Source organism: Heliangelus exortis, chromosome 1 (genome assembly GCF_036169615.1).
Source record: "Heliangelus exortis chromosome 1, bHelExo1.hap1, whole genome shotgun sequence".
Lineage (NCBI taxonomy): Eukaryota > Metazoa > Chordata > Aves > Apodiformes > Trochilidae > Heliangelus > Heliangelus exortis.
In genome coordinates, this window is record NC_092422.1 from 141,953,813 (window position 1) to 141,981,062 (window position 27,250).

At 39.1% G+C, this 27,250-nt stretch overlaps 1 protein-coding gene across 1 annotated transcript in view; it reads right to left on the reverse strand.

Moving 5' to 3' along the window:
• The window catches only part of APPL2 (adaptor protein, phosphotyrosine interacting with PH domain and leucine zipper 2), a 38,583-nt gene that overhangs the window by 8,142 nt on the left and 3,191 nt on the right, over positions 1–27,250 (reverse strand). Inside the window, exons 2-11 of the mRNA XM_071728781.1 lie at positions 25,163–25,261; positions 14,965–15,024; positions 14,393–14,464; positions 12,437–12,524; positions 10,985–11,026; positions 10,814–10,872; positions 9,705–9,851; positions 7,398–7,480; positions 1,531–1,689; positions 124–312 (exon numbers count right to left, since the gene is read on the reverse strand). Of these exons, the coding sequence (XP_071584882.1) occupies positions 124–312; positions 1,531–1,689; positions 7,398–7,480; positions 9,705–9,851; positions 10,814–10,872; positions 10,985–11,026; positions 12,437–12,524; positions 14,393–14,464; positions 14,965–15,024; positions 25,163–25,261 (998 nt within the window). The remainder of the gene's footprint in view (positions 1–123; positions 313–1,530; positions 1,690–7,397; positions 7,481–9,704; positions 9,852–10,813; positions 10,873–10,984; positions 11,027–12,436; positions 12,525–14,392; positions 14,465–14,964; positions 15,025–25,162; positions 25,262–27,250) is intronic.

The following is a 27,250-nucleotide window of genomic DNA, read 5'->3' on the forward strand; positions in this document are numbered from 1 at the left end:
ATTTGGCAACACTCTTCTGGAAAGCCAGAACATCTAACTATTGCAGCAAGCATGTTTTACATGAAACAGCCTCTGAAAGGGGTAGGTGTGAGTGGCTGCCCCCAAACAAAACCTGTCTCGTACGCTTTGCCTGTAGGAGTAGTGATCTGAAAGCAATATCTTCTGTCTTCACAGTCTACAGCCATAACAGAGCAGTTGTCCAGGTCCTGAATCAATCCTCCAGCTACTGCACCCCTTGGCTGACACATCAGGTTGCCACCTTGAGTGAAGAAATACAGCCTTTCCCAAGTTGTAGTCACCAGACCTGTTTTACTGAAGAGGCAGTGAAAAAAAGACTCGTTACTATTTAGCAATGATTCCAAACCTATGAAGCTGCAAACGTATCCTGATGCTAATCTGAACTTCACGTTCAAGCCAGGGATGTTTTTATGATGAGTCTCTCTTAAGAAATAAAAGCAGCACCTATCCCCACCAGAGATTGATCTTTAATGAAAGCTGAAGAATTAGACTAATTCCAAACATCCCAAGTTAAAAACATTCTCTGCAGTATCTCCTGTCTAAGGAATAAAAGAATTATTAATATTAAGTAATTGGCATGAAATACTATTAAGCTACTTTAAAAGAAAAAAAAAGGAAAAAAAAAGAAAGAAAAAAAAGTAAAAAAGAAAAAGAAGAGAAAAAGAAAAAAGAAGAAAAAGAGGGAAAAAAAAACGAAAAAAAGAAAAAGAAAAAAAAAGCAAGCAAAAAAAAAAGTAATTTCAAGCTGTGGAGCAGCATACACAATTTCAGCACAAAGAATCATTAAAAATGTATTTTCTGCAAGGAGTATCCCAGAGTTTATCTTCTCCCTGGAACTGAAGACCTGCTACATTGTAGTCCAGCTCTTTGGATTCTACAGTATAAATGTCACTCACATAAAAAACCCCTCCAAATAAAAAATAACCCTAAAAACCCCCACAGCCAAAAAACCCCCACCTATTCAAACAGAAATAAATTTATAGTTAATCAGACACATAAACAGTTAATATATGCCACCAATATACATACCTCCTGTGGATGTTGATGGAAGATTTTTTTTGAAAAATCTGCAGAGATAACTCTATGTATGGTATATATTCAATTCACTTGCATTGTCCAGAATGTTTTTATTTATGTAGAGGAGGTAGTTTATGAAAAGATACTTTAAATCAGTTTCCATTAGCTCTAACAGCTGGCAACAATCTGAATCCAGCCCCATCATTTTCTAATTTTTAGCCACCTTAATGCAAGAAATCCTCCCTGTAGGTGAATTCAACCAGAACTAAACTTTTATTCTCAGAAAAAAATTGTCTCAAATGCCTCTAATTTGGTTTAAGCTTCTAAAACACATTTCCAAAGATTACAGAGATAGTTAGGAGCTGAAGGGTACAGCTAGCACTGACTCAGAAGCCTCAAACTTCATCACCTTAGGAGTCTTTACAACCTAAAAAAAAAAAAAATGTAGCAAGTAGTCAGCAATTAAAAAATACAGCAGGTAACAAGACTTCTTACTTTCTAAGATTCAGGTATCCAGCCTTCTGGATGAGATTTCTATTGATAGCAGGTGAAGTTACATCAGCATCTGGGGTGTAAACAGATTCATTAACTGCAATTAAGTCCTGCTGGGATATCCTCATTTTTTCAGCTTCAGCATCCAGCTCTCCCTGTATACTGGAAAGAAAACAACACAAGAAGAAACCAAAGCCATCACTGGTCAGTTTACACCACAGCATAACTAACATCTGTAACACAAAGTGAACAACAATATCATGGAGAGTAGCATGAAGATAAAGCCTATTTCTAGAATAGGCTTTGTAAGAAATGCAATGTAAGACAACGTGTCCAAGGTACTCTCTAAAGACCAGATAAATCAGTGCAGTTAGGAAAGAAGGGAAGGAAGAGGTATACAGTAGGGAACTGGCTCCAGAAAATGTCAGCTGTGCCTAAAGAGACAAAATGTATATTTTCTGAAGATACTAACCATGGTTTAAGGAAAATAAGGCTATCTTTGGCAGGCTGGCAGTAAAAAGCACGGTTAGGATTTCCCCATGCTCTTTATTTTGAAAGCCCAGCTTGAAGGTGTTACTCTCAATATGTCTCATACAGTAGCTTTGATTTCTTTTTTGCTATTTCTACTAAAGATAGTTATCTTCTTTCCCCAGATAAATATATATAGAGATAATTATGAGAATTAAGATATTTTTCTGTAAAGCTGGCATGAGCAGATGAGAAATGCTTAAATGTTGTCAGTGAAGAGTTAAGTTTATTTTTTGAGAGAAACAGCTTCTAAAAGCAATGCTTGCATGAATTTACACTGCTGAGCATGTACAGATGTTGCCTCAGCATAGAGGTGTCATTCAAAGTAAGCTCTACTATAGTATATTTGGGAGATTGTTTAGTGGTTACAGTGGAGTAGGACTGATGGTTGGACCTGATGATCCTGAAAGTCCTTTCCAACCATGATGATTCTATGATTCTATCTCTTGGCTTTCACAGAACTTTCTCTAATTCCTGCAACTGCATAACATGCAGGAATTCCAGCCATGAGACCACCTATTAACTGATCATGGATTTTCAGTGCTATGTTTCCCATGAATTCAGAGCAACAGAATAAAAAATTACATAGTTCAAGTCTCATTTTAGCTTTAACTTTTGTTTATAATACTGCCTTACACTTTGGTGTGATTCAGAAAACATCCCTGTATTCTGAAATGCAGGCTGGCAAAATTCAGCTCTTTTTTGAATGTAACTGTAAAAATTCAGTTTGCTGAAAGTGGTAACAGTGAGGGGGTATCTGAATGTAAAATTTGAATCAGAAAATAACTGATAATTCATTGCAGAAGCATCATATAGATATATACTGTAATGCTGAGTATCTATGTCTTTGGCATCTGGCATTAAGGGGGGAACAGAGCAGCCATTTTACAGAACAAGCAAGCAATGAGAGGTCAGAGTCAGCATCATATGCCAGTAAAATAACTTCATCTTTTTGTTTTCAGCTCTATTGTCAGACAATTGTTTGGGGCCACTTAATTTTCAGAAGTTCCCACAGACCACTTGACAGTCCCATCACACTAATAAACCTGCCTTGTTTCCATCAACCTTAATAAGTCTGTGTTTCACTTGCAGACTCTGCTGATCAATAAGACATCAATGCAGTGGGAATAATTAGAAAGCAATTAAAGGCCTGCTGTTTTGAAAATGTGACATAATTAATACTATAATTAAAAAACCCCACAATTATTAGATAAACTTTACATCAGAGGGCTTAGATCTCCATGTCAGCTGCAAGTACTATGAGGTGCCTCTGTGGACAAGGAAGCAGAAAATGGTTTTACACCATCTGTTTGTGCTACCCTTCTGTGAAACTGAGGTCTGGACACATGTCTGTGAACTGAGGTCCTGAGGGACCTGGCTCATGTCTCAATCAGCTTCAAAAGTTCACTACAGTCAGGGAAGGTTCCTAACAACTGGGAAAAAAAAAAAGGCAAGAGCCACACCTGCCTTTGAGACAGGCAATAAAAAGAATCTGGGGAACTTGATCCCATATGTCTAAGAGTGGCTAAGCCAGTCAGCCAGACCTCAGTTCCTGGGAAAGTTACAGAGAATTTCTCCAGCCATCTCCAAGCACACAAAGGACAAGACAGCAACTGGCTGCTGACAGCACAGATTTATTGTGGGCAAACAATTCCTGACCATCCCAGTTGGACAGATCGATGAGCAGGAGAGTGGTGGACACTGTTCCACTTGACTTCAGCAAGACCATCCACATGGTCCATCATAGTACCATGTACATCCTTACATCCTTATACCCAAATTGGTGAAATACAAACTGGAGAAGTTGACTGCAGGATGGGTAGAAGGCATGGCTGGGCTACTGAGCTCTAAGAGTTGTGATCAGCAAGGCAAAGCCCAGGTGGTACCCAGCTATGAGTGCTGGTCCTCATGTGCCAGTGGTGAGGCTTAAAGGTTTGCAGGTTTCAGTGAGAGCCCCACAACCCAAATGACACTAAACTGGGAAGGCTGAAAGACTGGTTCACAGGTATGGCAGAGTGGAGGGGTGCTGTTCAGAGAAACTTCAGCATGCTACAGAAAGGGGTAGATAGGAACCTGGTGGAGTTCAGCAGGGACAAAGTCCTGCCTGGGATGGGGTAACTCCATAGAGCTGTAACAAACAGGAGGCATCTGGATAGAAAGCAACTTTCAGCAAAGGACTTGGGTGTCCTAGAGAACAAGCTGAAGGTAAGCCAGCACTATGCCCTCGTGGCAATTAAGATAGTCAAATCGTGGGCTGTAAAGGCAAGAGTATATCCACGGTGTCAAAGAAAGTAATTATTCCCATCTGTTCAGCACTTGTGAGACTCCAACAAGAGTACTGTGACTAGTTTTGAAAGACAGCAACAAATGAGACCAAATCAACTGAAGAGGCACCAAGATGGCTAGGGAGCCAAAACATCTGACATGAGAAGAAGCTGCGAAAATTGTTTTGCAGCCTCATGAAATGGAGGCTGAGGGGGAGGACCTTACTGCTAGCTTAACTACCTGATGGGAGGGTATGCAGCAGATCAACCCTTCTTGGAGGTGCAGTGATAGCATGAGGCAGTGGATGCAAGCTGCAACCAAATCTTCTGTGTGCCAGAGGGACAGAGAGGGACAGAGATTGCTCAAAATTCAACTGAGAAGCAGTGCTGAGCACTCTGCTCCAGCTGCCCCTGCTCTCAGCAGGAAAGTGGACTAGATGAACTCTTGAGGTCCATACTGCAGCAGCTTTTCTTTGACTTTCAAGGAAACAATACTTGCAAATATTTGATTTCTTTATTGACTTTTCCAAACTTGAGGAGTTAATAACTGTATCCAAGCTATTAGGAAAACTCATGGGGTGGGAATGTAAGAATACTTGTCATTACATACCTTAGAAATTCCCTAATACCTGCACCTATGCAACAAGCAACCTTAACCCTCCTACCTGCCCAAGTGGTTAAACTTTTTTAACCTGAGCACACAGGCTGTACACAGCAGGACCAGAGATCCAGGTAGACCACTATCCTGTCTCTGACAGTGACAAAAAGCCTGTGGAAAAGTACAAGGCAAAACCATGTGATTCTTCTCCCATTTCTCTCCAGAGTCTTTTGTAGAAGTTGGTGATATCCTGTAACTTTTGAAGTAATCTAAAGACACAGTGCTACATTTAAGTGGCACTAAGCTGCATCTGACTAGCCAGATGAAGAGTCACTCCTACATCACAGTGTTGGTCTGTTTCATGTTAGCTTATTTCCAGCTTTTCCCCATCTTTAAAACATTGAGACTTCCCAAGCTCCCACATGACCTTGAAAATGACACCAGCTGTGTGCATCTTCACACCTAGCCAAGCCACATGAGAGGCTGAGTTATAAAGGCTGAGTAAATTCACCAGAACTGAATTAAATTAGACCATATTTTGCAAGGCACTAGCCCTTCAACATTATCACTAAATGCCAGAATGGGAATTACTTGAATTCTGTTTTGAAATAAAATGGAACACTGTGGTCAGTTTTTACATAAGCACTGCTTCAGTGAATCCTTCAGTCACTTTTGTTGCATCATAAAGTGCTGCTGACAAAACTGCCCTGGCATCTTCATAGTTCCTCTTCCTAAGGCATGTTTCTCCTACCTCAAAGGCAAAAAGGAGGGAGAAGCTGACAATTCTGAAGTTCTGTGCATTTGTGGTAACTGGACCAGTTGGTTACTGAGAATATTTCAGTGATCTGTCTTTTCTTATGTGTTTTTTACACTGTTAGCCACAGTCACTGTATACATGAAAATACTTTTAAATATGAAGACTCTGTTTCACAATCAGCTTAAACAGATGCACAGCTACCTCACTGCTGAAATTCTGCAGCTGCACAAAGAGTCTCAGCAGCTTGTTGTTCTAAGAAAACAAATCAGACAAATAAAAAGCTTTTAGCTTGATAAGCAAGCAGGTCTGACTCACTGAGGCCTTGTGATCCCCAGCACTAAAGAAGGAAAGGAGTGGGCAGCATGGTTTTCAGTGGCTGTGTAATCTTAAGTCATGAAACCATGTCCTGTGTCAGTAACTGCTAAGCTGCACAGTGTCATTCAGAATGTCACAAGCTTCTCTTTTTGGTATTTTCCAAAGACACCATACTCCCAATACGAGTTAGATTTGGGTTGTTCTTACAAGCTTTGCTGTGTGACAGACTTAAAACACAAACCCCCGACTTAGCAAGGCAACTAAGCTGCCTATTTTTACTTCCATTAACTACTGGGTACTATCCAGAATTCAAACCTCTCAGACTTTGGAAAACAAGGGCTTATTCTAAGGTGAGGATCTAGTGGCAGGATCCTTGCTGTACCTGTAGACACAAGCAAGGCACTCTAAATAACTTTACTAAATAACAGGCACTATTCCAAGGGAGTTTAAAATCTGTCCTTCAGGCTGTACAAATCCTGTGTAGACTGCAGAAGGATTTATTTCAGAAGTGTGAAAAGATATATGTAAATAAGTACAGAGGACCAGGAAGCAAAGAATTAGACAGTGAAAGGATCTACTATACAGGGAGATTACTCATAACACTGCTCTCAACAAGTATGCATTATTTAAAATGCCACCAGAGTCAGAATAAGTAATGATTTGGATACAGTCCAACATGAAATGTATGAAGGAATCAAGTGAAGGACTTGGGTAGATGATTTAAGAGAAATGATTAATATTCTCTCTGATATGATTACATTTTAAATGTAAAGTTTACATGACTTAATTACAGAAAAAATGTGGGTCTTAACTACAAGGGGGGAGGGAAGGGAGGAAGAAAAAATAATCACAACATTAGGAGTACTGAAGTGAGGCAGCTTATTGAAATAAGGACTTAGCCAAAGCAGGTTGAACTCAGTGGACTGACACAAGCTGGACTGGGTACAATGAATATGTTTTGTTTGCATTGTGTAGCTATGACATCAAATGCTATAGGCCCCAAATCCTTCTTTGGGAGGTTAATGGTTTATTGTTACAGCATTTTTACAGGAGACCCTGCAAATATAAATACCTCTAATTCAGAATGCACTTTAGCTCTATTATATTAATTCTGTTAACTCATTTCAAGACAAAATTCCATGATTTCTGTCCATGAGGAGACACAAGTAACGTGAGAAAGCACGTGAACATGTTTCTAAATAGTTTCTGGCTATACTGTAAAAATACTCTCTGCAGTGCACTGACAACATTTTCCTTTCCATGTACAAACATACCTCCTTCCCACCTGCTGCTTCAACAAAACAAAGCCAACAATGCAATAGAAAGCATGCAAGGGTTCCCAAGGAGAAAGAAACAGAGGCACTCTCTATTATGAGCTGAAGGTTACAGCACTGGAGTATTGTGTTACCTCTGAACCATGTCTGAAACAGATGACAAAAAGCTGTCCATTCTTCTGGAAAACATCTCTGCTCCTTTCTTAAAAAAGTTGATCTGAAAAATATAAATTGGAAAAAAAAAAAAACCAAACAGAAAACAACAGACATGGGAAGTTATCTTGTCTTTGGCAGACAAATAACAGATTGTGTGGACTGTATTAACAGCGATCCCTTTATGACTGATACTTTGGGCTGGCAATCAAAACCATGATGGAAAAAGCTGTGTATTTGTCACTTTTTCAGCTTTCCACCCTTTCACACACGCTTCTACACACAGAAGCTCCTGGCTGCTGACAGATATGTTTCAAGTGAACTCACTAAATGACTGAAATAAAGGAATGGGTAACCTGCTCCCATACCAGCACTGAACAGAACTGGGTCTGGTAGCGTTATGAGCCACCAAACCAAAAGGAATGGGACACAAATCATCCATTAGATTTAGCAGTCCAACCTGGACTGAAAACTCCAACCTTGAAATTTTTTTACTGCTGTAGCAAAGTCATTCTGGAAAGTGATGAAGTGTAGCAGTGCTTGCTGAAGCCTCCAGAGCATCCACTACAGATTTACCAGGGATTTTGTTTTACCGAATGAGCTAAAAAAAAGCTACTAAGGCCAAAGTGCATATTTTGTGACAGAAGACAAATGCCCTCAGCTGGTAGGGCTCAGCAGGCACGAAACAGCAACAAAGTACTCAGTGTAGATGTGACCTTGGATTACCTGCTGTGGGGCACACAGTCATCATTAGGACCTCCTGACAACTGTGGAAACATGGACATAGCTAGTGCATGTGTTCTGCTAATTACCTTTTTTAAAAAAGGAAAAATGAGTGAACGACTCCAGAAAGAGATGTAAAAGCAAATTCTTGGCTCTTAAGCATTTTACTAGTTATTTAATCCAATTTTACTTGTGATTACTCCTTTTCCCTAACCTTGGGATGTGGGATTCCTCTCACCTGTAACTCAGATTTCTGCAGCCATGTTATTGACCACAGACTCATTTTACAGACAAAGGAGAGAAAGCATTCTCCCTTAAAGAATGATTCACCTATTTTATTCCATAAGCCTACTTCAGGAGGGAAGAGTTCTAAATTCCACTGATGATAATGACTGACTGACATGCCTAGCTTAGATGTTCATGTCAGTTTTCAGTCAAATAATGGCAATATTAGCCACAGATTCTTCAAAAAAATTTTTACAGCCTGCTCATTTGTTGGAAATGTGAAAGATAAAACACATTTTGGGTGATTAATAACGAAAATACACCCTCGGGCTGAAGGACAATTTAAAAATCACTATCAAGTGGCTTCTGTCTACTCAGTCATACCCATGACAACCCGACTTTCCTGTGTAAAGCACCAAGATTGGGCAGCTCTGCCAGACAAGATACAGGGAAAGAAAGTAATGTTTGGCTTCCAGTAAAGAAAACCAAGGCAATTCTCTCAGTATAATTTTTACAGCAGAGAAACCATGTGAACTCCCACATGAGGAAAGTGATTGAATTCCTATTTATTATCTGTTTTATATGGGGCACATGCTCTGCAAAAGACATGAGAAAATGGAGATGATGATCCACACTTCAATCTCAACCAGAACACTGCACCCATTTTTTCTGTTTTCATAGCCCAGTTCTCATTCTCCCAATGCTTTCTTTCATTGATGCCAAAGCACAACAGACCCTTATAATGGGTGGTAATAAGAATGAAGTGCTGTGAAAATACCAGTTTGTTGCTCCTCCTGATCCTGGAGACTCAGATTATCAGTATGACTACCACATTTTACAGACTTGAGAAATGCTCTGTCAAATTGCTGGCAGAATAAAGATCAGAAAGACAATTTGCCAGCTTTATGCTCAATCCACTCCACAGTTCTGCCCTTCCAGTTCTCCACTGCATGCTCTGTTCCCTATCGTGTACACCCCTCATCAGTATGCTGAACATTATGTGCCAGGAAGGGAGCTGCTACATAGGAGAGTTTGTGCAGACAGAGTAAACAGTGGAAGTAAATGCTGCTGCACTGATAGCTTGGTGTGAAAAAATTAATGACAGGCTGATTTTGCATCTAAGTTTATTGGATTTTTTTTTCCACTGGTGTCATTCCCAAATATCTAAACATTCAGCTACCTGCCACAAACAAAATCAGTTGTTAGAATCAAGGCAAACTAAATAAAAGTTTACCCTCCCCCATGAATTGATTCTCAAAACCAAAATTAAAAATCCAGAACTACAATGTTTTATTTTTCCCAGACACATGCCTAAGTGATAGACACTTAATTATCCATACCTGTCCTCGTGTATATCCTAGCATAGGTTCCACCATTGCCACTCTCTTCCTGTACTGCAGAGCATTCAGGGCACAGTAGTATTGCAGAGATGAAAGGTGCTGCTTTCTTCTTGCATTTGCCACTTCTTTTGCAACCTCTGCCTTATGCTGAATAAAAATTGATAAAGAGGTTGACAAAGTGTTATTTCTGCACATAGATATATTTACTGATTATTTTCAAGTTATCTTTAAACAACTCTCCTTACAGAACTTCTCCACATTAAAATAAAGGATGAGAAACTAGGAAAGAAAATCCAAAATCCAAAGCAAGTACTTCAAGCCCTTCTCTGGCAACACACTTAACCATTTGGGGAGCCCCTACGAATATAAACCACATAACTACCACAACTAACATTCTGGAGCTTCTCTCAGTGCAAGAAACTCATTTGCAGCTGAGATTACAAGACAAGCCTGCTAATGCAGAATTGGGAGTTAAGTAATTCACAGTATGCTATAAGACATTCTGTCCTGTAACACATTTCCTTTAAAGGGCATTCCTGTAGAATGGATGCACTCTAAGGATAGGGCCCATCACACACTTTTTTGGCATACAGGGACAGATTTTTGGAATGTGGTCCGGTGGGGGAAAAAAATAAAAAGTAAACCAATCCCAACAACAGACTTATGTGTATTGTAAGTGGAATGACAATCCATACAAAGAAATTTATCAGGAGGGCAGATGAGAAAAACTGGAATGCTTCATGAACAGCAGACACAAGGCTTTGGTGACAGTTCACAATGAATTGTACCCAGTGATACAGCATCATCACATCAGCTGTACAATAGTAAGCCTACAGAAATCTATTTATAGCCACTTGGATTGTCTCTCTCTGAAGAAGTCCCCAGAATATGAAGGGCTCTAGTTCAGCACAATACTTGATCACTTGTCTAACTTGGAGAAAACAGGTATAACTTTGCTGAATTGCTGGTTTTAAGCTTTGTGTCTGCTTGGAAACAAAATCACAAGTACTCTTGAGCTACTGTGAATTTATCTGATGAACACTCCCAAGTTCAGAGGTGAACAATGTCACAGACAGAAGATTTTTCTTTTTCCCTTTCAAGTTCATTACCTTTTCATTTTCTTTCCTTTTCGGTAACCTGCTATACTTTGCCATGGACACGTCATGTTCTGCAGACAAGGAATATTATTTTTTTTAGAAATGTGATGTGTGTGTGTAGATTAAGAATGTCTTCTGTGATATAACAGGAGCACATCATTACAACAAAACAGGGAAACATACCGTTGCTAGCAAGCCCAAAAAGGTCTTTCAAGGTGCTTACTTCTGGAAAAGAGAAATCAAAAAAGTGAAAAGAGCTGTAAACACTTCATTTAATTGAGACCATTTTATGGCACATTTAATGCCTAACTCCCTCCAGCCATTTCAAAGAAGAGATACTTAGGTTGTCCCTGCCTTGAAAAAGATAAATTTGATCATCTGCTAGCGAAAAGAAGAGGTAGATAGCTAATTAAGAGTTGAGTGAGTTTATTCATTGAGCAAGTTATCTCTAGGAAAGAGATTCCTTATCTGCCAGTGTTACTTTACCCAAAGAAGCACCATTTCAGTATGCTAGTTATGACAAAAGGCCCACCACTATCATTAAAGATAGGCAGTTCTGAACAACTTCCTGATAATGCTTACATGGTATTTTTTGACATGAAGCAGTTGAGGCTTTGGTTGCAGGCTTCACCTGCATTTTCCTTTTATGTCTTCTTTAATGAATCAGGGGGCAGAATCCATAAAGATGGGAGAAGAATCACTGTATCAGTGAAGCCATATTGAAAGTTCATAGAACCAAGATCTAACTATCCACATACTGCTTTATCTTTGACATTATATGATAAACAAGATATCCACTAATCGAGACACCCTGATGTCTTCACAGTACAAATGAGATATAGGGAACCCAAACCTTTTTTTTTTTTTTTTTTTTTTTTTGCTGCAGTTGTTTTATCTCCCATCGAAATGATGTCATAAACAAGACAGAGGTTAGTGACATGAGAAGTGAGCTTGTTTTAAAAAAAAAAATAAATTGCAGTAGAAACTCATGTTCCTGTTGCATGAGTAGGTTAAGAGTTTCCTTGACCTTGACTATAAACTTGTTTCTTTTGAGATGACACCAAGTGTCTGCACTATTACTTTGCTATTTAAGTAATGAATTTCCAAGTTTGTGCAATCAGGTTACTTGGAACTACTACTTGATGGCAAGGATTTAAAGAGCACTGATTCCTTAAAGGGGAGGCAATATATTATACCCTCAAATTAAAAAAAAAAACAACCAACAACATTCTTCCTTGTGGTTTTCAAGCAAACCCAAATTCTGAAGCAGGATAAATACTGTTTGTAAGCCAGATTCACTGTTAATTCCCTTCTTTAGGTAACTAAAACATCAGTCACTTTAGTGAAATTACACCAGTGTAAAAGCAAAGTAACCCAGTAAAGAACAAAGCTGAGTATTTTCAAACTTGCACCACAGGGCACATAAATTGTTATGTGTTGAACTTGGATTATTTATGTCTGAGTAAAAACATGCACCTGTCCAGGAAATTCTGTAGCAGAAAACAAAAAATAACACAAGTAACTTTTCTGGGAATCATCAAAGGACAAAGTACTATGTGGCATTATGTATAAGATTATTATGAAACAAATGAGAAGGAGCACATAAGGAAAATGAAAACTTAAGATAAAATTTACCTGTGAGATCCTTTTCCCGAAACTGTATTATTGGGAGAACCATTGTATCTGCAAGCTGTTTTGCCAGTTCTGAATGAAGAATATTGAGCTGGAAAGGAGAACAGTGGAATGCTCTAAAACACAGTGTAAGCTAACAAACAAAAAAAATGAAGCTCTATAGCCTGGCATTTATGCCCAGCAGCCAGAAAAGATACTTCAATGCTTAAAATACATTTCTCAAAACATGTGAGATGGATGGGGATTTTCCTCTAAAAGCTTAACTCCTGCCTAGCATTGTCCAAGGTTTCAAGAACTTTTCAGCTCCCACATACTGTATTAGGGTTCACTTGACCACTCATTCTAATTCTTAACTTGACAGGATTTCAGCTGTAATTAGCTTGTATTAACAAGTTTTTGTTAGTCTCTGCACCACAGTGTTACAGTCTCATTGTCATGACTAGAATCTCTTTCTATTCATGAGGGTTATCTGGGACACCATCACAACAGAGGACAACCACACTGAAAGGTCCCATTCAAATATTTTACCTTCAGAGCCTGTTTTCTGTTCCTGTTTTTTGTATGTGCTTCTCTAAAATTCTGCTCATTGAGACATATTTCAAAGCACTCGTGTGACCCTGTTTAGGATGGGGGCAAGGCTCTCAAGTCAGCAATGGCATGCTAAGAATATTAGATGGGTTCAGGAAGGACAACTGTCAGTCACATTGCCAGAGCCTTGTACTATAAACTAGGACATGATATTCTGCCCATTTGCTCATGGTATGCTGGAGGCTGGAGGCAGGGTTATGCAGGTAAGGATGAAGTCAGTATTTTCCACTGCAAAACTAAACCAGGGCAATTCAATGCCTGTTGAACAGACAATTGAGAAACAGGTAGAGGGGTAGCTTTTCCACAGGGTAGAAAAGGAGGCTGAGGAATGAAGCAGGTTCTTGTGGGGGAAAATGTGGCTGACTGAACCAAACAGAGAAGCTCTCAGCTCTCTGTTCCCAAGCAGGATGGTTCTCTTGTACCCCAGAAAGAGAAAGTTCTTATTTTGATTTATTCATAGTCCACATAGACAAGTGCAAGACTTGTGACAACAAATGCTCCTTCCAAGTATCCCTTGGGAGCACATGGGCTGCAGGAGAAGCCTAAGGGAAAAGTTAAACCTTTGGGATTCCTCTTAGTGTACTGTTAAGAGTTATCCATGGCCTCTAAAATTTTTAACTTACTTTTTGCCCCACAGCCCTCTTATCTCCTCTCTCAAACAGAGGACTTCAACACAGCCTTTTTCCTTAATGAAAGTTGAAAGTAGATTAACAACAAAACTTTTCTGATGGCACAGCCCTGCTCACGACAGAAAGAGCGATGTGATAAATGACACTTAAGCAATAAGGACCTAGATAAAAAGGATTATATTGAAATATATGGGCATTTAGAAAGACTCCCAGTAGTTCACAGCAACCTACAGAGAGTAGAAGTATTCAGACCACAGCTGTAGAACCTAACCTGCCTTGAGCAGATACCTCTCAATTCTGTATAATCTAATAGCAACTAAACTGCAGTTTCATTAATTTATGCTGCCCTACATCTATCCCTGGCAAATTTTGGCTCAAAATCTAGTTTTAAAGTTGAAAATGTATATGCAATTTAAAAAAAAAATGGAATGAAATAAAAAATGCTCCCAGTCTAAGCTGAAACATGTCTTATTTCAGTCTCTGATTCCAATTCTTCTGTTTAGGAAGTTCAGCTTTGCTCTGAGGACAGCATGTGGGATGAAGCCACAGAAACAGCTCTAGCACTCTTCAGAGCTGAAGAGTTCATTGAGAAAGGGTGATACTACACTTCCTTCCCCTCAACCAAATGATTCTATAAAACCCAGACACAATAGGAAGGCTCAGAATAAAAAAGTACAAAAGCCAAAAGAAAAACAGCAAGAAGTCTATATTGCACAAATAGAATACTGGCAATCCAAATTACCTCATCCACAACTTTTGAAAAGTAATGAAGGGTGGATATCACTTCTTCATCTCCTTTACCTAAAGCAAAATGCTGAAAATAAAAACACAGATTTGGTCTGTAAATCAATAAAGATGACTGTAAAACAGAATGTGTTTTTCTAAAAAGGTAATGCATACGCCCACAAAATGCAATAAAAGATCAAACTAAATGGAAGAACTGTTTTAGGTGAATGGGTTTTGGACAACATATAATTAATGCTTACAATACGAATTTTAAAGTCATGGCTATACAATAGGAACAAACATGTCTGCATCTTCATAGATTTATTAAGTCACATTTCATACTTTTTTTGAGTTTGTTTTGTTTTGTTGGGGTTCTGTTGGGATTTTTTTGTTTGTTTGTTTTGTTGTTGTTCTGAGAAAAATTCTCAGAAGTGACCTGAATCCCTTACACATCCTGGGGAACTTTACAACAGCCTTCAGATGAAATCAAGCAAATACCCTAAGCACTTCTGGAAACCACACTCTTTACAAAGACTTCTTGGCAACTACTGAGGCTAAAAAGAAATCATAGGCATCTGTTGAACATACCTGCTTTTCATATGCAAGGAGCTGCTTGGAAAGCTGTTGTGTAGCAAGACACATTTCATTCTGCAAACAAAAGTGACAGCTTAATAGAAACAGTGAAAAGTCTTTAGCTCTGCTATTACTACCAGTTTCTTACCAGCTTAACTGAACCTGCAACTACTTAAACATTTGGTTGCATGTCTACAACCAATCCCAAAATACCTTGGCTTTCTCCCCATCCCCTAAAATAACAAAACTAGAACAACCTCAAACATGTAAGCTTCCATACCAGCATAAGAATATTTCATATTGATTACTCACCTTTCCCCAAAATTTACAGCAATAAAGAGAATCAGTAGACATGCCTTTATAAAATGCATTTATGCTGAGGCAATATACTGATGTAACTACAGTGCTTTTCATTGATAAAGGAGTAGAGATGAGCACATAAGACATTCTGTATTCTCATTGCTAAAATAGCCAATGAAAGTGCTTCAGCAAAGCAAGACTTGTAGGGATATGTCAATCTTTACTCAGTGTACTCCTGAAACTGGTATATCAACTGTTCTGCCTCTAATTTGTTAACAACAAAACTGGAATAAAAGAAAAAGAGGTCAGGGGAACTGTGATCTCTCTTAACCCCTGTCAGATCTTTCTCTCCCTCAATAGTGCAGAAAACAAATCACATTTCATTTAATTTCATTTTAAGCTTAAACCTAATCTAGCCCTCTCCAAACATGGAAGGCCACAGACAGCTTGTAAACTGCAAAGCAACCTCTAATCTACTTTAGTAGGACCCTTTATGTCGGGGCTGATATGGAAAACCATTAAATTTGGGGCAGTTTGTGTGCTCTTCTTCTTCCTTGTTGTCCTGAGAATGCAGAGCATGGCACAGTCACCTACCTGGGCCAGAGAGTCTGAAACACCCTTTACTTTGGCCTCAGGCACACTGCACCTCAGCCTGGTGCTGCTGCACCACCTTGACATGCCAGGAGGGAGGGTTAAAAGGGACAGCAAGGTCCAAACATTGCAGCCAGAGTCCTAAGTGTGCTCAAGTGCTCAGAGAGAACAAAAAGACACAGCCACAGCCCAGGTGACAGCAGCTGTATGTGAAGACTTGACAGGAAAAGGTGGGTGAGTTAACACTGACCAACTTAAAACCCTGTGGTGGCAGTACTTGCAGGTGGCTGGAGAGGGGAGAACAGGGACCTTCCAAAGTACAAACAAGGGCTCAGAAGTGAGTTGAGCTGGGTCCAAACTCAGATCACGTGCACCTCACACTGATGGATTAGTCCTGTTTCTTGTCTCAGACCAATTAGCAATGAGCACTACACTTCACACAATGAGAATTCCAAGGATTTATGTAAGACTTGAAGGTTGCTTATGCAGATTGTGTAGTTTTTTATATGAAAAAGCTTTTACACGAACACTTGGTATTTAGGTATTCCCAAAGCCAGTGGATGGCAAAGGAGGATGTGCCTTATAATAAATGAACAAATCTTGTTAAGGGCTCAGGCAAGCAGAGGAATAAGCCTTTAACTATCTGCCCCCAGGCTGTAAGAACACCTGAGGGACTCTGCCATCTTCAAAGTGGGAGCTAAGCAAGCAATGACTCAATGACAGGAAGGATGAAACTTCTTGCAAGTGGACTGATGACATGATGAGGTTTGTTTGTATGTGTGGAGGTGGAGGCCAGAAATTAATTTAAAGTTAAAAAAGAAGCAGAGATTCACAAGTCTGGGATCTTTTCTATATGCGCAACCTCATAGACAGAGCTGAGTAAGAACTGCAATAAGCCTGAATCCTCACACAGCAAATGTGATGCCATCTGTCAGTTGTACAGCTGGGTCAGGGTGAGAGAAATTTTTAGAAGTAAACCTAGTGTTAGAAACATGGCTTCCCCTCTGCTTTGTTTCAGTTTACTTATTCCTGCAAAGGAGGCAACTGAGTGGTCTGTCCTGAATTTGTAAAATAAATGCTCCTGGCTTAAACTTGCTAGCAGGTAAAAGTAGTTTAAGAGTAATAGGCTGACACCAAAAGCATCCTATTCGTTTGTATTAGCCATCCTCAAAGCTACTACCAGATCCTCAATTTCCTCACCCAATATCCAGAGGCTGACAAAGAGCATCATCACTTATCTTTGTGGGACAGTTTGAGGACAGACAATGCAAAAAGGTGTGTGTAAGAACTACCTTCCAGCACTCACCACGCCCCAGGAGCAGCCTCCAGCATGTGACAGGGTAATAGGTGAATATATAAACCCCAAGGGTCTCAAAGGGGTGCAAGTTAACCACAAGATATCAAGTGTAAGACAAGGTAACAGCAGTCACATACAGATCCCCAGGCAGACATTCATGACACACTACTACAGGTACAGAACAAACTGATGGAAGGGCCTGACACAATATTTACTTTGGGCTTTTGGGATGATTTGGGGACAACAGTTCCACACGTCACTGATACCACATAGTTGCCAGCCAGCCATATTTCTCATTTATAGGCTTGATTCTTTGTGTCAGAACACTCCAAGCAAACCTGTTACTCAATCCCTTCCTCCTCTCCTCCTTCCAACCTCTGCCAGACCTTCCTTCCTACTAGAGGTACAACGGCATTCACTACATCACTAGGAAAACAAAACAAAACAACAAACACACACACACTACTCAAACAGTTGTAAACAAATCAAATTAAGCAAGCAAATCGAAACCCAGTCACATTGCATAACCAACAGGAAGTAGGCAAAGTGCTTTGCTGACCTAGTGCTGCATTGCTCAGTGCACTAATCTCAGAAAGTTTGGTTTAATCCTCTTCCCATTTCTTCCTAACCATCCTTCTCCCTCTCCCCTCCTCCAGTACTAAGCCGTCTCAGAAGTTATTTGCATTGCTTCACCTGACAGCTCCACTAAATCCAGACAAATTATTTTAACAGGTTTTAATCCATTTCCAAGCCATTTTCCCGTGGAATACTGCAACATTTACTTCTGTCCTGAAGTGACTGAAGTTCAGTACACCACAGCAAAAGGAAAGCCATGATACAATCCTGACTGCCTGCTCCACACCTCTTCCATGTTACTTTGACATTCCAGAATTCATCAGCCATTTATGGAGTGGGAGAGGTGATGTAGCAGGCAGTAACTCAATAAAATTCCAAACAGAAATCCAGGTACTCTAAATGCAAGCAAAATTAACCAGTACTGGGCGTTGCAAATGCATTCCTTCTCATTAGATGACTTGAGAGGGAAAACACCACTGCAGCATTAATTTTAAAAAAATATACCAGAAGGAAGGAAGGACTGTACAAAAATAAGTATCAAGCAATCAGGTATAATTACTGATGTGCTGACTACTGTTTTTTTTTTAATCTTGGCTGGCATGCTAGCCCTAGGAATAGATTTTTATAAAGTTTTCTAAGAACAGTTGACATAGAAAAGTAATGGAAGTGGTGACTTGAATCAAGCATTAAGCTACTAGAAACTAAGAAACAGATTTAAAAACATCACTTAACTCTCGGGTTATTTCAGTATCTTCCCCTTCCTTCAAAGCAAGAAAATGTCCAACTGTTATTTCCTGATCTGGTGCCAGAGCAAAGGCATGTGATTTTCTGGGTTGATTCCACCTTCTTTATTATCACCTTTATTTACCAAGCTGTTCATATCATCCAAAGAGAGAATGGTTTTTCTGTAACACATTTGTAATAAAATTTCCATGTCATGAACCATTAACCAGTAAGACAGTCCATCCCTTTTTAGTTTGGCTTTTTTTTTTTTTTTTTTTTTTTGCATTTTTCCAAAATAAACTCTGAAGGCTAATAGATTGAAGTCTGAAGATATTTCTGTAGACGGTCATCTAATAGACTCCAGATTTGAGGGCATGTAAAGGATTAAGTTGAGCTATAAATTAACTTCTAAAGCCAGAGAACTATTCCAACATGTCCAATTTCAATCCAAATATAATTAAGCTTTCTGCGAAGCTACTCTCCTACTTCAGCTAAAACTGATGCTTTTAAAGCTCTGCAAGTAACCAGCACACAGAACTGCCAAGGTTTCTTCATGTAAACAAGAAAGGTATCATAATAAAATTTGGCTTACATCTGGGAAAGCTTAATGCCTCATGAATGAGAAAATAAATAAATAAATAAATTTAAAAAAATTAAAAATAAAAAAAAATAAAAAATAAAAAACCCCCAAACAAGTAGGTGATTGAAGGAAGAGATCCACAAGGCAGATGCAGCCTTCTCATCCTCTCACAAGTAGGAAATACATTTACCACAGCACAGAGAGAACTGGGTCTTGATCCAATAGTCTTATGCTGCTCTGGCTAAACCTGCATGTCATCTTCCAACAAAACAGAATTCTCCAGTAATCTAGTAAATGTTACAGGCTTAGGGTTGCATTCTAAACGACTTGGAAACATGAACCCGAGGTTGAGACAAGCTAAGCCTCAGCAGGGTGCTCAGGCTGCTCAGCACTTCACAAGATCAGGCTAACATATGGCTCACCCTGATGCTGATTCCCAGCGTGGCATCCAGGCCTTGCACATGTAAACAGTTCAGCAAAGGATCATCTAACAGCTTCAAGAACTAGAAGACATCAGTCAAAACTCTGCTGCAAAACAGCAAAAGCAGCTATAGTAGGATGTCTACTTCAGTAGGAAATAATCTCTTCAGCTTTTTGCAAAACAAGTACTATCAGTGGGGCATCCTCACATTTACGCCTCCTTGTGTGGTGCTCAGATCTCCGGATCCCGATTAGTGCAATGTTAACTTGCTTCCAGGCACAGTGACAACACTTCCTGGGAACTACTATGGACAACTCCCATGACATCGTAAATACATTAGTTCTCATGCTCTGTTTACCTCTGTTAGCAACATCTGATGAATATATACAGTATTTCACAGGCATTAGTGCTGACAAATGTAATTTATTGCGAGCATTTATCCTATCTGATACTCTATTGAATCTTCTCCATGTGGAACTGAAAGCTTGCAAGCCACTAAAATTTTATTGTTTCAAAAAGTTTTGGGAAAAAACATCTTACTGTCTGAAAAGGCAACACAATTGTTCCCTCGGACACAAAAAAGAAAGCAACCAAAAAAAGCCCAAACACATCAGTGCTTACTCGTTAATTTAACAAGAACTAATTTAAAAATTCTGAACACTTGAGGTTAGCTATACAACATAATAAATATGAAAATCTATGAATGCCCTAAAGCCCTTGACACCTATCTACTATGTAGAAGCCTAGTGAAGCCTTTATACAAGAAGATGGAACAAGCAGCACTGCTGAAGGATGAAAGCATGGGGAGCCACAAATTTAGTGAGAGAAGGAACATCAGTAAAAACCACTACCTGAAAAAGACCTGAACAGATAAAAGCTGAACTGACACCCATGTTATGTGGTACATATAACCCAAGACTATTCCATAATTGTCAAGAGTTTCCTTAAGAGTCTGGACACAACAAGGCTGTGAGCCCCAAAAGTTGCTGCTGCTTTGTCCCTGTGACTCTGAAATTACAAGGCAACTGCTCACAGAGAAACAGCTGCTGGACAGAATTACAGTTCACAATTTTCATGACATATTTGGAATATGTCATTGATACATTGATAAAAATATGGATAAAATATATATCTCTACGATAATTGATAAATATATCTCTCTGTGGATATACTGATAAAGGAAACGTGGTTTTTCTTTTCCTCTTCCACCACCACTGCTCGTAGTACCTAGGCAGATTTGTCAGAAATAATGAGATGAAATCTATTACCAGTGATAAAATAATGCATCTTACTTTCCTCTAACCTGCTTAACTGTTTATCCCTTCTAATAGCCAGCAAAGACACAACAGTCTCCTGAGTTTCTAAATGGCATTTTATTTCAAGTGAAGATCCCAGCTGAGCCATTTCTGTATTATGATCAAGAACAGCAGACAATAGTAAAGCTCTGAAAATAATTTACTACAGCAGTGGGGAATCAGGAATGTAAACTGGGCACAATTTTCTCATACACCATTACAAGAGCCTCAGAGTGCAACTGAAGTAAATCAAGTTTTCTAACAGTCCCTGCTTGCAGTATAACAAACTGCTTAGGTAATAAAATACCTAGGATGGGGAACACAACATTCACAGGGAGAACACAGCAGTAATGCCAGATGCAGCATCATGGCTTGCTTGCAAAGAGGAAGAATCAAAGGAATAAACTCTGTATGGAAGATTTCCTCTGTAAGTCCACTAACATGGTAACAGCTTCAGTGTACTACAGCAGAGATGGGACAGCAACAGCAGGAAGTACAATACGCACTCACACGGATGTGGTTTATTTGACCAATATAAAAACGCTTTACTATATTTACACACATGGGCCTGCCAGAACACCCAAACCTCACTTCTCAAGCAGGGCTCATACAATTTGGTTCTTGTGACTTCTCCTTCAACATAGCACCATACACTGCATCTGCCTTGGAGCATCACAAGCACTTTTTCACTAGAGAACTCCATATGTGAAAGAGTCACCACTCCATCACACCTGGTGTGGTTGCCCAAAGAGGTAAGACCACTGTCCTCATCCTGCACAGCAACCAGGGGCTTGTCATGTGTTGATGGCTTTGCACCCAAAGGCAATCTGCTGGCAACACATTACTCAGCTGCAGCCTGGCATTATCAGCCCTTCCACATCAAGTGGTTCCAGGTGCCTGGGCAGTGTAGCTGCTGCTACACCCTGCCAGAGGACACTGCAGATCCCTCCCCTCCTTCTTGAAAGAAAAACAGTTTACAATAATTTTCAGAGGTCCGTTTACATTGTTTACTGAAGCCTACCCTAATGCACCCATCCTAAGAACTACCCTACTGTCATTAGACAAGCTAAAGGCATGTAAAATTAAGCCCTGTTGCAATTTATTTAAGTGTTAAAAGTTAGGTCCCCAGCACCTAGCAGTAGCTTAAAGAAGAGGAGGGGGGGGGGGGTACATAAAAGGGAAGCACGTTCAAAAACATTCCCACTGTCCTAAGTGTTTTTAAAAAGCTGTGGGCAAGCATTTCTCTTTTTCACATTCCTTTCAAACACACTGATCCAAGTGTTTAGAGCAGCCTGAGCCATCAATTTACAAACTTACTGCTGCTTTGTACACAAAGCAGTGTTTTGGGACAAATATATGTCTGTATGCACATGGGCACTTAACAGATTGCAGCTGGTACTGATTGCTACTCCCCTGAGACTGCAAACTATTGTTATTTGGTAAAAAGCTACATTGGTTTGAATTACATAAAAATCTGAGTTTTCATCACAAGAAACATTAAAAAGTAGTAAATTACTCCAGAAAACATTGAAAATATTGAGACAAGGAAAATTTTAAACTTAAGAATGTAGCTAGGAAGTAAACAAGATTTATGTTTTTTAAACTGTCATAACTGTTCTAGGGAAGCATAAAACCCAATTTTTCAGTCCTGTGGACTAGTACAACCCACTGCTGTTTTGTCTGATTGCCATGACTGTGATTCCAACCATTTTTATTGCTGTGCAAACGGAACTTATGTCATTGCTCCAAAGTAGGTCAGTAACTGCAATTCCTATTTTACAGATAAGGAAATCAAGAGCAGGGAATGACAATAACTTTGCAAAGACAAAAAAAAAAAGTCAGGAAAATAAAAAGGCAAGTTCAAAACCAGGTTTTACATTACCTTCAGCTTTTATACTCTTTCTCCTAAAATCCTGTTCCCTCTCAAAATGAAAAGGGTGGGTACCACCTGCTAATGTGTTGCTGGTGAGACCCAGGCAATGTGTCTCCTAACAACACATCTGCAAAACTGATTTTCTTTCAAGTTGTATTAGACAGCAAAGAAACATTACACAGATTTTTTTTTATTATGATTAACTGTCCATTCATGTTTAGTTTTTCATCTTCAGCATCACACTTCTCTTTCTGTTGCAACTGCAATCATAAAGTTTTGTAATAAGGCACGTGCCTCTCAAAAATCAAGGGCGAGTTCAGGCAGAAAGCAAGTCTTCCTTTGAAATATTCAGAAACAGCTCCTTTAAAGGATCTATTGATATTTGCAAAGCTTGACAAATTAGTTAGAAATCAATGTTAGCCTATAAAACACAAATATTCTCTGGGAAATTAACTACTGTATATGGCTAAATTAATTGCTTCCATTAATTTTTATTTTAAGAATAGAATTCTGCCCCAATCTTAATGTATTCTTTTAGGGCTCACAGAAAAAAAATAATAATCAAGAATTTTTGAAGTATATAGAAAGAAAAAAAACCCAAACAAACACAAAAAGTTTCACTTTTCCACTTATCTAATCTCTATGATCTAACTAGCTCTTCCTTGCTAATGCAATGTCACTTTTTTGCTGTTACTGGATCCTGAGAACACAAACCCCAAAATGAAGCCAAAACATTCCCAAGAAATTAAATGACAGAAGCAGCAATAATAAGAGCACTGATTGCTGAACCACTGCCCTTGGTAAAGTTCCTAATACCAGCCACCAAACCTGAATTTGCCTAAGTCATGGGTAATGTAGCATGCCCTCCTACACATCCTTACAAAGCTTGACTTTAAACAACTGTTATGCACTTCCCACCTCAAAATGGCATCAAACATCTAATGAGGTGTTTCAAGAACACATCCAATATTCACAAGGGACTGATTATTTAGACCACACTGAAGCAGGACATATGCAGGAAGAAAGTGGCCAAGAAATGCTGGGAAAAAGAAGATTCAGTAGTATTGTGAAGTACAAATTAGTAAATGCACTGAAACAGTGAGAAGAAAGAGGAAATTTCATAACTGTGGAGCAACAGGAATGGAGAAGGCTAAAAAACATGAGATGGAAAGAAAGCAGACAAAGCATTTTTTTAATGAATCACAGGCCAGGGTAACCGCTTCCTGAAATGCCATCCTAGAAAACCATCAGCCAGGCAAAGGGACGTGGAGTCCATAAGCAGGACACTTAATAATGAAGCCACATTTATCCCATTATTTCCTTCTTTCACCTATTCCATTTTTAGCTGCTCTCTGTTCTCAGATTTCTACCATCCGATATGCCCACACTCTTGCTACTCTTAAAACTCAGTGACTCTACCAAAGTGCCAATCACTGATTTTCAGTGCTGATTTTATGTCACCTTTCCAGCCCCTTGCTATGTACTATATTATTTTCTAATTATCTGAGCTGTGCTGTAAATCTCTGGATTGCTCTGTATTTGCAAGAGGAGCAAGGACATGAGGACTTTGAAGCTCTCCAAAGCTGGATCTTCAAGGTGTAGGTAACTAGATCCAGAGCAGACAGCTTTTTCTTCCAAGTCATTCCAATAGCCACCCAAAAGGGTATTCAGACCAAACAGACATACACTTGCAATAGTTTTATAGCTAAACTGATTCTTGATAACATAAGAATCAGGTACTCAGTCTTCCAGTAAATTAAAAATATTCCCACTCCCCTCATCCGTGTCCTCCAATTTACTGGTTTAAGAATAGAAAAGCTGTTGTTTCTATGGAAATCAGGTATCTAACCTACATAAATAATTGAAAAAGTTCTATGAGATACTACACATGTCTTTAAAGACCTAGATACACTATTCTGAAATATGTAGTTTTATGCACATGGGATTCCTAGCTTCTCTGAAAATTACTCAGACTTATAATAATATTTTCCACAGCACTGGTTATGATTTACCTTCCAAATTTTACTTACAAAGGGATTTACTCATCTAGGTCATCTAAGTGCTTAGAAAGTGTTATTTTTTTTCTGCTCCTGCTCTCACATTTCTTCATACTGACCACTTCTGGTACTCAACTTCAGTATGACCTGAAGTGTACATTCTCTCTGAAATCCATGGACCTAGACAATTCCTTCCAAGTGGTGAGTCACAGCATCTAAGTTAAATGCTTGAAATGAGCATAAAAACCTATCTGTGTATTTTGTATATGTTTAGGCAAGCAGTTTTGTCAAGGCTGGGCTTCCAATGTACCATAAGATAAGGACATACCACAATTTTTCTTTTATTAACTGCCTGGAGACAGACACAGCAAGTAAGATTTTTTCCATGCAGATGACTTCTGAACATCAAGGCTGAGATATCAGATGGACAAAACCCGCAACTCCTCTTAAACCACTTAAGAAGTGCAGGTACTTAGCAACTTTAATGTAAATCACAGCATCATAGTAGCAATTTATGTCCTACTGCACATGGAACAAAAGAAACACAACTAGAAAATTACCTGAGCACCATAGACTCGTTGCATTGCCTGAAGCAACTGGTTTGTATATTCGGTAAGGGTTCCTGCATCTTCTTCAAATACACTGAGCAAAGACCGAGTCTGCAATAAATTAAAAGAAGCCAAAAGGTTTAATCCCAAGTGAAAATATCAAAAAGAATCGTGACTGTAAATAAATGGCAGCAAAAGCCACAAATTAATCAGAAATAAAAGCTTTTAACTTTGCACGATTCTGTTTATTTAGAATCTCAAAACATGTAGAAATTAGTCCTTCTATTATGGATAGGTCAACAGAGGCATAAGGAAGCCAAGTGATAAAATGCTACGGCCAAATCTCAACTCCCAGTCTCTCTTTCTAACTAGTAGACAGTCCTTCTAACATAATCAGGAATGTAAAAAATCCTGAATATCTGCCTGCTGACTACAGTAATCCAAACCACGTTAAGGACTCTTGGGTCAACACCACTGCTTGCTCACTTTACTTCTCTAATGTCAGACTGCATTAAAAGCACCCCTTTCCATGAGATAATTTACAGAGTATTATTCACTCTCAGCTGTCTTGAGCAACTCTTAAAGGGCCACTGCCAAAGCTAGCTGACGTAATTGGACCAAACAACTGAGTGTTCATCCACAACAACAGGCACAGAAGTATACACCCACTTAGAGATACAGAGATACCCCATACTTTCTCCATTCTGCTAGCTCATCCTTGTCAGCAAACAGGGGGGTGTAGGGTAGGATGGGGGAGGGGGAGGGAGCATAATATATTGTGTTATCTTGAATTCCCTTGGTTTGTTTTGGTGGAATCATCAGGAACAAAGAAATAGATTGCTGACAAAGCTCCTGAGATGAGAAACAAAGATACCTTAGAATAAAGCTGAGCTCCAGAGTTTGCTAGATGAAGACAATAATGAAAGAGGGAATGCTGACCCTTTAACAAAGCTATGATCCATCCTTAGTTGTAACTTTGGTATATCAAATCTATTTGATGCTAACTGGCAACCTTTCCACCCGTACAGATAATTAGCTAATTTATATAACATTAATCAGATTAATGTGCTTACACGAGGGGCACACATAAACTCCAGTACTCTAATAACCACACCAGTCCTGTAACAGAGCAAGTGCTTTATTTGTTCTCCTAGTACAGGAACCTTTCATGTACCTAAAGTATCCAGCTTCAAGTCCAGGAAACTTATTTCAGAGTCTCTAGAAAGACTTAAGTTGCTGCACAAGTTTAACAGGAAGCACACATACTTCCCCAGGACATTTATTCTTCTCCATAAAACTCTACCCACTTTGTTTTGTCCTAAAAACCTCAAAATCAGCATCCTTCAAGAATCCCGGACTAAAGATGAACTACCATTTCATCTCTGCCAAGAAGTACCTAAGCCAGAAGTTTGTTTTGCTCACCAGTTAAGGTACATGACCTCAAAAGTCAGTCCTTGGGTTCTGTTCTACACATTGCATGGAGTAGTAGTGTGTAGAGATACACTTGGAGTAACTCTAAAGCCCTCTGCATTTCAGTCAGGTTATGTGCTAAGCTGCTAAGCTGTCTACCTCGGGGACCTTGGCAGTCAATACATCTGGGAAACTAGTCTGAGACCTTAGCATGTAAGGAGATACCCAGTACAAAGCACTGTTTTCAAATAAAGAAAACATAAAACCCAAAGAACAGAGGGAAGGCTAAGTCATTGAAATGGATACCAAGAACCCAAACTTATAAAGGACCTTTGTGCAGAACTTCCCTGCAAGGACAATGGCATGTGAGTTTTCCCCACTTCACCATTATTTCAGTAATTGAAAACATACTGTTTTTAAAAAATACCTGGTTTTAAATGTTTTCTTTTCAGTGAGGCATTAAAACAAGCAAAACTAAGGCCAACAAACTATGTTCTACCTATACAGTACTCATCATCTTTGTTTTGTATTACGGCAGCACATAAAATGCACAGGGTATGAAGATGGTTAAGAAATAAATCTAGGGAAAGTAAAAACGATAAAACTTGACACAATGTTTACCAAGACAAATCTCAAGCCAAGACCTAAGAATTAAAATTAAATTGCCAGAAGCAGGCTACAAATCACATG